Genomic DNA, 14009 nt, shown 5'->3' on the forward strand with positions numbered 1-14009 from the left:
CAGTGGACATGAAGATAATAAAAACGCACATGGATTCACTCACAAAAGTGTGACTGGAAACACCACTATTCTTTCCCACAATTATTTGCCATACTTCCTTTAAGGGGGTAAAATATCTCTCTATTTTACTTGTTTTGTTTTGAATTTGCTTGTTCTTTTCCATGAACATGATCTTTACACATATTTTTGTATTATTATTTCTGTATGCTCTTTTCTTTGATCTATTTTATGTAAAGCACTTTGAATTGCCTTTATGAAATGTGCTAATAATAATAATAATAATGTGCCTTGCCTTGATTCGTTTCATAAAATATTGTTTCTGGCCTAATTTCCATGATGCTGTGGTATGGTAGCCTGCATGGGTATTTCACACTCTGTCACACACAGTCGTGCACCTGTGATAGGCAAAGGAGGAGAAAGGGCGTGACAAATCGCAGAGGGGGCGTGGTAAATCTGCGTATTTTGACGCACTGGTAACGAGAACCTGGCTGCAGGTAGCACAGTAGCAGCAGAAGCAGGACTAGTGTAGTGCAATGTTGTGTGTGTGTGTGTGTGTGTGTGTGTGTGTGTGTGTGTGTGTGTGTGTGTGTGTGTGTGTGTGTGTGTGTGTGTGTGTGTGTGTGTGTGTGTGTGTGTGTGTGTGTGTGTGTGTGTGTGTGTGTGTGTGTGTGTGTGTGTGTGTGTGTGGTGCCTTACTACAGAAACCATCCTGCAGTGACATCACAGTTTAAAGGTACAATCAAGATTTATTTCAATGTACATTTTGGGCAAGTTCATTATGATCATATAAAGAATGACTTGGTGATGAATTTTTTACCATTTTTTAACCTGACAATTCAAAATAAATGTCTGTTTTACACAAAATACACCCATATTACATTCAGCTGTCATGTGCTCAAGTCTTCCAGAGTGGAATATCTTAAAGTCCCTGGAAACCAAAATCCACAAAAACCTTCTAACTATTAAATTTAGGGTCTTATTTGAGTAATTGCGTGCCTCAGAAAGTAGGAGACATTAGTTTCAACCCTAACCCCCAAAATCGCCACTTTTCTACAAGGTCTGGATTTCCACTTCCTCATTGAAGATGATTGAAGAGAGCGGTGCGCGCGGTGCTAAAATGCATGATCTTATCACGTCATAAGATTTAATCGAATCACACACACACGCACGCATGCACACACACACACACACACACACACACACACAGTAGCACTGTGCACTCGCAGCGGCAGTCTCTCTTCCTCTCTGTCAGTATGCGCCGAGCAACGAGCGAACACACACACACACACACTCGATCTCTCTCTCCTTCTCTCTCTCTCTCCGTTTCCCTCCCTCTCTCTCTCTCTCTCTCTCTCTCTCTCTCGGAGGAGACCTGCTGCAGTCCCACACACCCACACAGTCCGCGGGAGAAAAGACAGTCTAAAATCTAATTCATTCTCATGACTTTTGCCATGACTGTCAAACCTAAATTTATATACTTTGCGATGTTCATCATCGTTCAAATTTGGCTGGTGGCTTATTAACATAGGTTCCTGTGATGTGATGAACTCAAAAACTCAAAAAAATCTGGTTTCCAGGGACTTTAATTATAATGCGCCAAATTCAGCAGTGGGTTGTCAGTGTTCCTGCCTTTGACCATAGGTATAATTAATATGGACCCTTAGACTGATATCCTGAGTAGCCATAAGGAGCAAAACTATAAGCAAAACGGTTTAATAATGCTGCCTGTCAATTACAATAATTAGTTAATGCAGGATCAATTCACTAACGAGTCTGTGAGGTTGCCATGTGTCATTTATCCTGACGTCTTCTCTTGGCCGCTGTCTGGCACGCACGGGAAGTCTGCACCCTCTTCCTCTGTGGTGTTACATTCTGCCTGTTCCTCTGCAGTCCTCCTGCAACATCCTCCTTCGTCTTCTTCTTCTTCTGCATCTGTGGTCCTGTTAGAGTTTAAATCACAATAACAGAAACAAAACAGAAATGTGCAGGTGAGACAGAAGAACCCCCTGGCATGGCTGGGGATAAACCTCCTCTAAAAGCAGATACTTGTATAATTGTAATAATAATAATAATAACAATAACAATAATAAAGCCAAAGCCAGTGAAAGCAAACATGTAAACCGTTGATACGGCGTCAATGAAACTAGAAAGAAAGACACCTTTCTTCTTGGTTGCTCCTGTGACTCCCAGTCCCATCCCAGATGGTCCTGCTGGGTCGTTCCTCCTCTCCCGTGGTCCTGGACTTGTGGTCTTCTTCGTTGGTCCAGGGAGTGTCTTCTTCTTTGGTGCTTGGGACACACCCAACTTGGCTGGTCCTTTACACAGTCTCAGGCTCACCTCCACAGGGTAATGGTCACTGATGCTGAGAGCCTGGGACACACAGTCAGCACAGATGGAGATATCAGCGCTTGTTTTCCTCCAAAACAGCATACGTTTGCTGCCATTCATTGTTATCCAGCATGAAAAAAACTACTTCCACAGAGCGAGAGAATCCATCAAAATCTAGAAGTCAAACTTTTTGTCTTTCATTCATATTCATCTTATTTAGGCAATCTTTGTTAGCTGGGACTGACAGCAGACACGACACAACAAAACATAAAAAAATTTTAAATGTTAAACACTCTAATTATATGTGGAATGCATTGCAAAATGATTGTAGGAAATATAAACTAGACATAGACAAAAGTAAATGGACTTTATATTTGAAGTGAACATGAACTTAAAGGCCCCCTCCATTGTGTTTTGTCATTTTTAAGATATTTCATAATTCATATGTTTCTGAGTCATGTCCTGACCATGTTGATTAGCCACACTGTTTGGAAAGTATTTTTTCTGCTCAAAGTAAAAAAGAAAAGAAAAGCTGTTGCTAAAATGGAACGATCATGTCTGATTCAATGAACGCTATAGTCGTACCTATGACAACTTGATTTTGACTGAAGACGAGCTGGCATGTTAACTCTAGCTAGCTGTTAGTTACATTAGCTAAGCCCACTGCCTGCTGCTGTAAATAAATAAACACATTCATCCAATGAATCCATCAGCTTTGAATCTGTAGCACGGTTGGTGATTTCTCAGCAATAACGTGGCTTGCAGCTAAGCTAACATTACGGAGGGAATACTGTCCCTGTAACTGGCGCTGTAGTGCAGACAAAGAGTATTGAAGGCAAGAGAAGAAGCTCTTGTGCTTTTTGGACAACAGCGCTGCTGCCATGATGTTGCAGTGGAACAACCTATTAGCCTTCGGTTCTTATCAATGTAAGATCTTTGGTGCAAATCAGATCAGACATGCGACTATACTGTACAGCAGGCGCTCATAGAATGTTTGAATACCAACCGTTACACAGGTAGAAAAACTGACTGGAGGATGGCTTTAAATTGGCAGGAAATTGTTGTTGTAAGACACATGGATGATGTGTTAAACCAGGGGTGTCAAACATGCGGCCCGGGGGCCACATCCGGCCCCCCAAAGGGACCAATCTGGCCCAAAGGATGACTTTGCAAAGTGTGAAAATTGCACTGAGAAGTCCTTCAATCCAATGTGATGCACTTGTGAAGGCTAAGAGGTGCCAAGTTGCCTATTTATGTTATCTGTATTCATCACTAAATGGTCAGCTATTTTCATTACCTTTGCTTGACTATAGAGAATTGCACAGTTGCCATCAATTTTAATCAGGGGTGTAGTGATAAATACAGAGGTGGGTAAACTATCCAAGGTGAGTAGTTTACCCACCTTGTTTGCCCTCATTGATTGATACAGTTGATCTGAAAATAGGCGAGTAAATAATCTGCCTCATTTCAAAGGGGTGGGTAAATTGCTGGCCCACTTGACATCAAACTGGGTCGCATGTGGCCCGTGGACTAAAATGAGTTTGACAGCCCTGTGTTAAAGTGTACCAGAGCGCAGCATCAGCAGCTGTTTGTTTGAGACAGTCTTACCATGGCATCAGACAGGCTGAAAGCTTTCTGGAAGTTGAAAGGCTTGGCTGAGCGCGGGACGATGGCTTTCAACATGGCTTCTCCGTACAAAACGATCCTGTCGGCACAAAATACCATCAAGACATCTGAATTTATTCATACATTCATGAATACTATAATAAAGACTTTGACATGTAGATGGAGAATGTGCTTTTTAGTGCTTTCGTTGTCCATTATAAATGAACTCAGATGGTGTTTATTGTCGCATTTACAAAGAACAAACATACACATAAAACTATAATACTATATTAAACGGTAATACTTTTCTTTCGTGTAGGCTAAAGTCTGTCCTTGTATCAGCAGCTCCACCAGTTCACAGAATAAGACATTAACCTGTGTTACCTGTCATAGGTGTGGTCATTCGATTTGTTTGCCGTGGTGTCGACATCATCAGCTATCAGCCAATGGTAGCTCAGATTAGAACGGATGCGGATGTCTCCCATGCTCCTCTTGGAGATGTAACGCCCATCTGCATTAAAGTCCCCCAAGATCATAATGTTCTGCACAGACAACAAGCCCAATATCATTCTCTCCACCACCATCATCGTCACCATCATCATCATCGTCATCATCATCATACCATCATCGTACCACCACCACCATCATCATCATCAACATGAACAACTTTTGAAGCGTTTTGTGTAAATCGCGTACAAAAAACACATTTATGCTTCAAAAGTCATAAAAGTGGTCCTCGTTTGTGAAGCTTATCTTGCTGAACACAAACTTCGCTTTTTCATAAATTTTTGTTAACCACAGACCTTATTTCATGCATTTAACCTGAATCCCCATGCAAAAATGCCATTGTCTTACACATACGAACCAGAAGCACTACTTCCAGACTCATTTCTGCGGTGCCCTATTTCTGGCATCAAATGTTTTCAGAAACACATTTCGGTGAACTATTTTCGTAGTAGAAGAGAAAGTTACAACGAGTTTGAAATCCACACGCAGGCAGCCCAGTCTGCTGCAGACGGCCCTGATTGAGCATGCCGCTCGTCCAATCAGCACGCAGGCAGCCCAGTCTGCTGCAGACGGCCCTGATTGAGCATGCCGCGCGTCCAATCAGCACGCAGGCAGCCCAGTCTGCTGCAGACGGCCTTGATTGAGCATGTCACTCGTCCAATCAGCACGCAGGCAGCCCAGTCTGCTGCAGACGGCGTTGATTGAGCATGTCGCTCGTCCAATCAGCACGCAGGCAGCCCAGTCTGCTGCAGACGGCCCTGATTGTGCATGCCGCTCGTCTAATCAGCACGCAGGCAGCCCTGATTGAGCATGCCGCTCGTCCAATCAGGTGCAGAAAGGAAGCAATATGGAAGCCCGCCTATTAAACATCCTATACTGGGAAGCAAGGCGATCCCTTGGATGAAATGAAGCCTCTGTGTTACCATGTGTCCTTCAGGGAAAAACACAAATGATTTCTAAGCATCTTTCTCATGGAGGCAAAGCACCTTAAAAAAAACCTCTAAATACTCCCCATACGTCATATCAACACACGATGCACTTCTGTCTACACATGTATATACTCACATCTAACTCTGCACCTGTAGGTTATACTTCCGGTACATACATACTGTACACATAATACAAGACATTCAGATCACCTTCCCTCACTACCAATAACCACTTTTCAATATGTTACAGAGGTGCAATAAGGAACACATATAGAGAGCCGCAGGGATGACGTATTTTTGTAGGCTGAATGCGTAAGTCCCGAACTTCCTGGTTCTTCACTGTTTCTGTCTATGGGATTTTTGAATGGGTTTTTGCCGCGATGCTTCAAATAAGGTCTCTGGGCAACGCAAGATTAATCAAACGCGAACCAGAGTTCCGTCGGATAATCTTCACACATGAGGACCACTTTCATGAGTTTTGTAGCGTAAATGCGAGCCCTAGAAGTAAAAAGCTTGAGCTAAGCTAATCCAGAACTACACACTGTCGCATAGGCTTCACGTCACGTCAGCACTCAACCTGGACTGTTGTTGATGTGTGCGCTGATTACCCCGGGCTGAACGGGGCTGAACCAGGTGAGGGGAGAGAATTTCCGTGTTCGTCCTTTGAGTGGTGACGTTATTGACGTATATATCTCCATCGACTCAACAGTGTAGTCTCATTTAGCCGTTTGCTAGCTAGCCACCCTTTTAACGGCACATAAAAGCTTCAAAACTCATAAAAGTGGTCTTCATGTGTGAAGATGATGTTACTAAACACTGGTTCGCGTTTGATTAAGCCAGCGTTGCCCAGAGAGATTATTAGAAGCATCGTGCCAAAAACCCATTCAAAACTCCCATAGGCGAAAACTGTGAAGAACCAGGGCTGTTAGCATCGATGATTTCCGGACTCGTTACTGCGGCTCTCTATACTGTATCAATATTGCCAAACACGCATCATCTCTTAACTCAAGCTTAGAACCTCTCTGATGATGAGTCACACATAGCCCACATACATCACACATACACCTCACATTGCCATTTAAACTGTATAATGTCTACTCACTTATTTTGATGGGTTTTTTTTCAATTTGTTTTCTTTTTTTTACTCTTGATTGTCTATTAGTTTTATTGTTTCCGTCTTGTTTCTGTTGTATTGATTTGTATTGTATTCTATTATTGTTATTATTATTATTATTATTATTATTATTATTATTTGGTTTTCCGAGTAGAGACCCTATAATATTTTGAATATTATTATTTTTTGATTGTGTGCAAATAAATACAACTCAAAACTCAAACAAACCTACATCAGTTTTCCATTTCCTCCTGACGGCATCGACCACGTCGTGCAGCTCGTCCAGCTCTTTCTCCGAGTCCAACGGCTTGGTGTGGACCGGGACCAGAACCAGGTCCTTCACCACTGGACACACGCACGCAACGCATGCACGCACACACACACACACACACACACACACACACACACACACACACACACACACACACACACACACACAGTTTTGTTTAAGTCACGTACGCCTGAAAAAGCTCATGGAAGAAACCTAGAACCTCAGTCCAGCCTTACTGTAGCTCTAACTGTAGTAGCTAGCTAGTCACTGAGGCAATCCTGGGGATAGAATTCTGCGGGTGGAAAGGTTTGCTTGCACGCACTGGTGGTGGAGAGGGGTTCCGGTGTGTCACTGTGTTCACTCTTATTCAAATGACTAAAATAACTATAACTGAAATACCTATAAATAAATTACTCACTGAGCCTCCCCTCAAACTGTTTGAGCCTGCACTGGAGTGGCCCACCTCCTACTTTGGACACACACACACACACACACACACACACACACACACACACACACACACACACACACACACACACACACACACACACACACACACACACACACACACACACACACACACACACACACACACACACACACACACACACACACACACACACACACCTGCAGTGGGACAGGAGAATCGCAGGATGTACGGCTCTCTGGCGAAGGCGTCTTCATCTCCAACCTGATTATCTTCATATTGGTAGGAGGCAATCAGCTTCACCTCATCCTCTCTGACACACACACACACACACACACACACACACACACACACACACACACACATCACACACGTATCAGAATCAGTACAGATATATTATTCTGTGTTTCGATGACACAAACTTAAAACTTAATTTCTATTATTGTAACTCCTCCACTCTTCGGGGTTGGGTGCCTTGCTCATGAGAAGTTCAGCAGTGGATAGAGCAGGAGGGCAGAGTGTGGCCTTCAGCGTAACAAGAGATACCGCGCGTTCCTTTTGTAGCGTGCCTCGCCCGCACAATCGCTCAACTGACTCGCTCAACTGACTCGCCCATGGCGGTTGAGCGATTGTACGCCTCGGAATCCACCTTATTAATTAGAAATTGTGCACGCCTCGCCCACAGGGGGCAGCACATAGACAGCAGCGCTGTTCTCTGTGTGTCTGTATCCTCTATGTTAAACTCGTCTGCTGCAGAGAGGAAAGTAGAAGCCCCAGTCGCCGTCCTAACAGTTGCGGTCCCAACCATAGATATATATAAATGCTAGATGGCTGCCGGTCAATGGAGAGCGACGTCGTCGCATGGCGGCCATCTTGCTACGGTACCACAGCTTTATATATATCTATGGGTTAAAAAAACGCTAACATTTTATTATTATTTTTGGCTCCAAATTACACCAAACTTAAACCGAAGCATCATCATCATGAGATGAATTCACGCACCTAGTTTCATGCAGTTTCATCCAGTTTCCTAGGAGCTATGAGCATCTGTTGTTGGGTTAGTATTATCACATCAGATGATCATAACTCCTAGGGAAATGGATGAAACTGCATGAAACTTTGTGCCTGAATCCCTCTCATGGCATAGATGCTTCGGTTTAATTTTGGTGTAATTTGGAGCCCATCAAAAAAATAGTGTTTTTAGTGTTTGTTTGTTTTTTTGGCCGTATCTCGGGAACGGAATATGCTTGTAATAAACCAAACCGTTTGTAAATCCGTCAAGATTTCAGCGAGTTATGAGTATTTTTGTCTGTGCAGGTCACTCACCCTCCAACAGCTACCATAGAACGTACCAGAAAGCCTACCGTAGCAAGATGGCGGCCGTTCAACGACGCTGGTGACTCCGCCTTAAGCCATCTAGCCTTTATATATATCTATGGTCCCAACTGCCCAATTGCCCTTCCGGTCCAACGTTGTCGAGTTTTCAAATCACAATTTTGTCCCTCGCTGGTTTCCCCGCGAGGGCTCGCCCGCTGACGCGGCCAACTTCGTGCAGGCGCAGGTGAGCATTGTGCATCGCCCGCGCCGCGCTATTCCCTCTCCAATCATGGGTGGTGAGATAGTAGTGACCGTCTATAGCAGTGAGACACCTGTAGGGGGCAGAGTGAGCTTCAGTCTGACCTGTAGAGGAAGACAAACTGCTCCTTGTAGGTGTCTCGTCCCAGTCTGCTGCTCAGCGTCATGGAGAACGGACGCTTCCTGTTGGCTCTGAGGAGACACACACAGCTCAGAAAACACAAAAAAGTGTATATCCGTGTGTGTGTGTGTGTGTGTGTGTGTGTGTGTGTGTGTGTGTGTGTTATTATATATATATATATATATATATATATATATATATATATATATATATATATATATATATATATATATATATATATGTATATGTATATATGTATAAGCAGAGAACTCACCTGGTGTTGTTGAGTTTCTTGAGGAACCTTTCCATGGCCGCACCTTTTTTATCCACCACCTCCAGGATCAACACCACACTGTACCGAGACACAATCTGAGACACACACACACACACACACACACACACGCACACGCACACGCACGCGCACACGCACACACACACGCACGAACACACGCACGCACAAAAACACACACACACACACACACACACACACGCGCACACACACACACACACACACACACACACACACGCGCACACACACACGCGCACACACACACACACACACGCGCACACACACGCGCGCACACACACACACACACACACACACACACGCGCACACACACACGCGCACACACACGCATGCACACACAAACACACACACGCGCACGCTCAGAGTGACTAATGGGATGAAACACTATCTGATCAAAACAGCATCGACACATGAGATGGGAAGAAGAGGGCACGGCAGATTAACAGGTTCGAATAGAATAGGTTAGAATAGAATAGAATAGGTTAGATTAGAATAGAATAGGATAGATTAGAATAGAATAGGATAGATAGATTTTATTGCTAGATAGTTTTGTCCGGAATTATCTGTATTGTGGCAGAAAGATAACAGAGAAAGATCAAACTCTAATTGTGTCAACTTCTTATTAATTAATAATGAATACAATATGTATATAGAGAGTATATCAGCAGGTTAAAGGAGCTTTGTGTAACATTTTAAACATCAATATATGATTTTGTTTGAAAACAATCTAAGAAATCCAGCAGACCGGCTTCTCAGCATTAGTCTCAGGATCTTGAACTAGGGGACATCTTTGACACTTTGAGATTGCATGAACAGCAGGTTACCATGGATACCAAACAAATTAAAGAACCAGCAAAGATACTTTCCCCCCACTTGACGCAAATTGTGCTAACGCCTGCATGACTGATCTGTCCTTCTTTAATGAGGAGACCTCTGAGAACCTGTGTGGGTTACCTTGATGAGGTAGGCGAGGACAGTCTTGTTGCTGACTTTCCTCCATCCCAGCTTCCTGATGTTGAAGGCTGCTATCCTCATGTCCACTGTGAAGACAGCCTCTTGACAGAGTTCCAGGGGAACTTTAGGGACAAAGGGAAGGAGAAGGCTCCCGCTGGTGAGTGAACAGTGAGGAGACAGCGTCAGGAGGTGGAGAATGCAGCAGCATGTTATATCTTGTGCCTTAAAGGGATAGCTCACGTTTTTTTTTTTATGTGGGGTTGTATGAGGTACTTGTATGAGGTACTCATACAACAGTCAACAGTCAGTGTACTACATGTAGCAGAATGCAGCCGGCATGGTTCCAGTTTGGAGAAATGGAGACTGGCTGCGTCAGGCAAGTAGAGCTGTCTGCTGAGTGTGAACAAAATGTGTCAAAAAAAAGAGAGAGAGAGAGAGAGAGAGAGAGAGAGAGAGAGAGAGAGAGAGAGAGAGAGAGAGAGAAAGAGAAAGTGCAGATTCCAGCTAACAACAGGGTGTAAATTACGTCTTTTCAAGTCAATTTGGCATCTCAGTTTAGGGCTTGTGGAGACTTGGATTACGCCAGGTGAGAAGTATGGAAGCATTATTTATTATTATTATTATTATTATTATTATTATTACTTCTTTCTTTTTTTTTTTTTTTTTACGTTTTTGCTTATGACCCGGGGGACACCTTTTCCCAAGCTTTGTCTGAGAGGAGGCCCACAGTCTCAGACTTTGAAAACCCCCATCGTAGAGGAAATGCTACGTGATAGTACAAGTAAACCCTCTAGTGAATTTAATGCGGAATTTCTACATCGCTTCATCTGACATGTTTAAATGCAAAAGACGCATGTGGTGCTGTGTGTCTGATGTAGTGGACCTCCTCAAACTGTGGTACGGGTACCACTGGTGCTACACGGGGCTCCCTCATGCTTTCATATGGTGGTAATTTCTTGGTGTCAAAAGGTTGAGAACCACTGGTCTGATGGATTCAGTTCAATATGAATGCATTACCGCTGTGCTGAGAGACACACCATCATTTTCAGTCAAGCCCAGAGAGTGATTGGAATAAGCAGATTGAACGCTAAAAATCAATCCATGCAATAATCAATATCCTGAGATAAACATCAGCTAAAAACCAGCTAAAGCAGGGATCATCTCTATCTTCCAGTGGGAGTTACTTAATGAACCAAATATTCAGTGGTGCAGAATAGCTTTTAGAGCAGAAAGTAGAGAAATATTAAGAAGAAGAACTATAAGAGTGACTCACCAGCCTGCTTCAGAGAAGTGAAATCAAAGAGTTGAGCAGTAGTGAGCAGAAGTCAGCTGCATGTCAGCAGACCGAGAGAAAACGGAACAACTTCCTAACCTCAAACAGACAGGAAGTCTGAAAAAGACTAAGTTGTGAGACACACGCACACGTGCGTGCGCACCCCCCCCCCCCGATGTATGTTGAGTTCAGTTTACAAATCAGTTTATCATCATCATCATCAACAACATTTACAACATGTTTTTGTTGTCTGTTTTTTGTTTTGTTTCTGTCGGAGTTTGTTCGTTCTGGTATAAAGGACCAGAAGGGGAAAAAATTTAAGAGAAGAGAAATTTGCACCAAATAATCATGTAGCGCATCATGTCTCTGGAGATTGACCTTATTTTTCTTCCCCCTTACTTTTTGGTTTATTCTTTCACCTTCTGTCACTGTCCAGACCAATGTTGTGTCTGAGCTGTCATGCTCTTGTTTTTGTTTGTTAAAATCAGAAAAACCAAATAAAAATATGATTAAAAAAAAACAAAAAAAAAACATTTACAACCTACAAAACACCTAAGATTTAATATTACAGGACACCATAGACTAACCAAAGACACTAAGCCCTTGTTCACACCATACGCTGAAGCCATTTTCCAAGCGTGAAGCTGCCAGGCATGAAGTCAATGCAAGTTGTGGGCGGGGGCAAGGCGTGCCGAGCGAAGCGCTGAGGAAAAGAGAAGGCTTCTTGTGTGAGAGGTTTAGCGTGACACTCAGCTTCTGTTAAGCGCCTGGTATGAACAAAGGCTAAGACTAACATGACCCTAAAAAAGTACTACTAAAAAGTCCTAAGACATTTATTCCATCAGTCTAAACACTGAAGATGCAAAAATACTGTAGAAAAAGGTAGAGACATATGACAAGTGGAAACAACAGTATAATTTAAATGAATTTCAAAGTAGAGTATTAGTCTAACATGGCTGACCAATTTGGGGCCCAATTTGTTTTGGCCTTCCATGATAATTGAAAGAAAACAAATTAGGCCAATATTACTGTCTTTCAGAGGCTGTGGTGGGCTGATTTTTAAAGCTAGCTTTAAAATGAGAAATTATTTGAAATTAAAAGACCTATTTTAGATTTAGAATGTAAATAGTCTATAACATAATATAATTTAATGTAATTGCACGTAACACCAACATTTATTTTTGCCCCACGGCCCTCCATCCAGATTCATTTTGGCCCTTCATAGGAAATAATTTGGGCACCTCTGCTCTAGAAGTCCTCAGCGCTCAGGCCGGGTATTCAAGTTTACATTTGAGCAGCAGCTGCTGCAGATGCATGCATGCACAGTGCACAGCAGCACACAGCCTACACACTCTTATCAGGGATATAACTGTTTCCTGTCTGTCGCCTACATGCAAAACATCACAGTGCCTAGTCACAAGTTACTTCATGGCATATGGAACACAAACCTTATCCAAGAGTCAGACATTCACATTCACTCCTTCACTATTTACCAGCCAACCAGACCTTTACAACAGAAGGATTTGAGTTGATTACCTGTAAACGTAGCCAGTAGAAAATGTCCACAATTGAACAGCAGTTGGTCAGCGTCTTGTGTTCATCTGCCTGCATTCCTCACAGACACACACACACACACACACACACACACACACACACACACACACACACACACACACACACACACACACACACACACACACACACACACACACACACACACACACACACACAGTATCAGACCCCTTCCATGGAAAGGAAGCTCCTTCCTGTTTGATTGTTCATTGGACTTTATGGACTTCAACTGCTCTTTTGTTTTGAGCAATCATTGCTATTTATATGATGTTTTTAGGCTTTATATAGTTCTATCTGTAACTGTTTTATGTCAGTGGATAATGCTTTTTATTTATTTATTTATTTCAGGGACAGTGCAACATTAATGTAAACATGTAAATGTGCCGGATTATAGCCTTAGCTAATTTCCATCCGTAGTCCCTCGACAGGTGAGGTACAAAAAAGTTTAAAAAGAAGAAATAGAAAAATTAGTGCATACATAGGGCATACATAACTGACAGGGGAGCAATGTAAGTGACACATACCTACACATAGGGTAGAAAGGAGAGGAGACATACATATTCACGATGGAGGCATTTAACTTTGCAATTCAAGTGGGCACATACAGACCTTCAGTTCCGGTATGTAATACAAATAAAACAAAAACAGGAAACATTAGGGACATTGACCAAGGTGGACATAGGACTTTCAAAGATATACATATACAAAAACAACACATGAAACAAAAGGGTTTAAATATGGTCGCAGTTTTGATTTGATCTGAGCCATGACTTTAACAGCCCCTTAAAGGTGTGAACACTGCTACTCTCTCTGACTGACATTGGTAGACTATTCCATAGTTTGCTACCCCTGGGGGTAGCATAGTTTGCTACCCCCTTTTCCGTTTCTTTCTCTTTGCTCTTGTCATGTTAATCCAGCTGCCACTCTCCCTTATGGCAAACCTTCTCCACTCGTCTCTCTCTGCCTTGTTAAGACAACCGAAACACACTGGACACTTTGAGACAAATGTCCTTCATTAATACTCAA

At 42.8% G+C, this 14009-nt stretch overlaps 1 protein-coding gene across 3 annotated transcripts; it reads right to left on the reverse strand.

The window, feature by feature from the left end:
- Positions 1–739: 739 nt before the first annotated feature.
- Positions 740–12963, reverse strand: LOC310799296 (deoxyribonuclease-1-like). Of its 3 annotated transcripts, none has more exons than XM_083661893.1 (10): positions 12948–12963; positions 10139–10260; positions 9152–9246; positions 8862–8948; positions 7382–7494; positions 6716–6828; positions 4318–4475; positions 3937–4033; positions 2160–2370; positions 740–1940 (listed from the first exon to the last, which is right to left on the reverse strand). In XM_083661893.1, exons 2-10 carry the CDS (start codon positions 10217–10219, stop codon positions 1792–1794), a joined length of 1104 nt encoding a protein of 367 aa, XP_083518019.1. In that variant the 5' UTR covers positions 10220–10260; positions 12948–12963; the 3' UTR covers positions 740–1791. The 3 variants fall into 3 exon arrangements, with proteins under 3 accessions (XP_083518019.1, XP_083518018.1, XP_083518017.1); XM_083661892.1 differs by lacking the exon at positions 12948–12963 and adding an exon at positions 11412–11471 and having other exon boundaries at positions 10139–10292; XM_083661891.1 differs by lacking the exon at positions 12948–12963 and adding an exon at positions 10379–10505 and having other exon boundaries at positions 10139–10292.
- Between the last annotated feature and the right edge of the window lie 1046 nt (positions 12964–14009).

Source organism: Poromitra crassiceps, assembly GCF_964638095.1.
Source record: "Poromitra crassiceps genome assembly, chromosome: 27".
Taxonomy (NCBI): Eukaryota; Metazoa; Chordata; class Actinopteri; order Beryciformes; family Melamphaidae; genus Poromitra; species Poromitra crassiceps.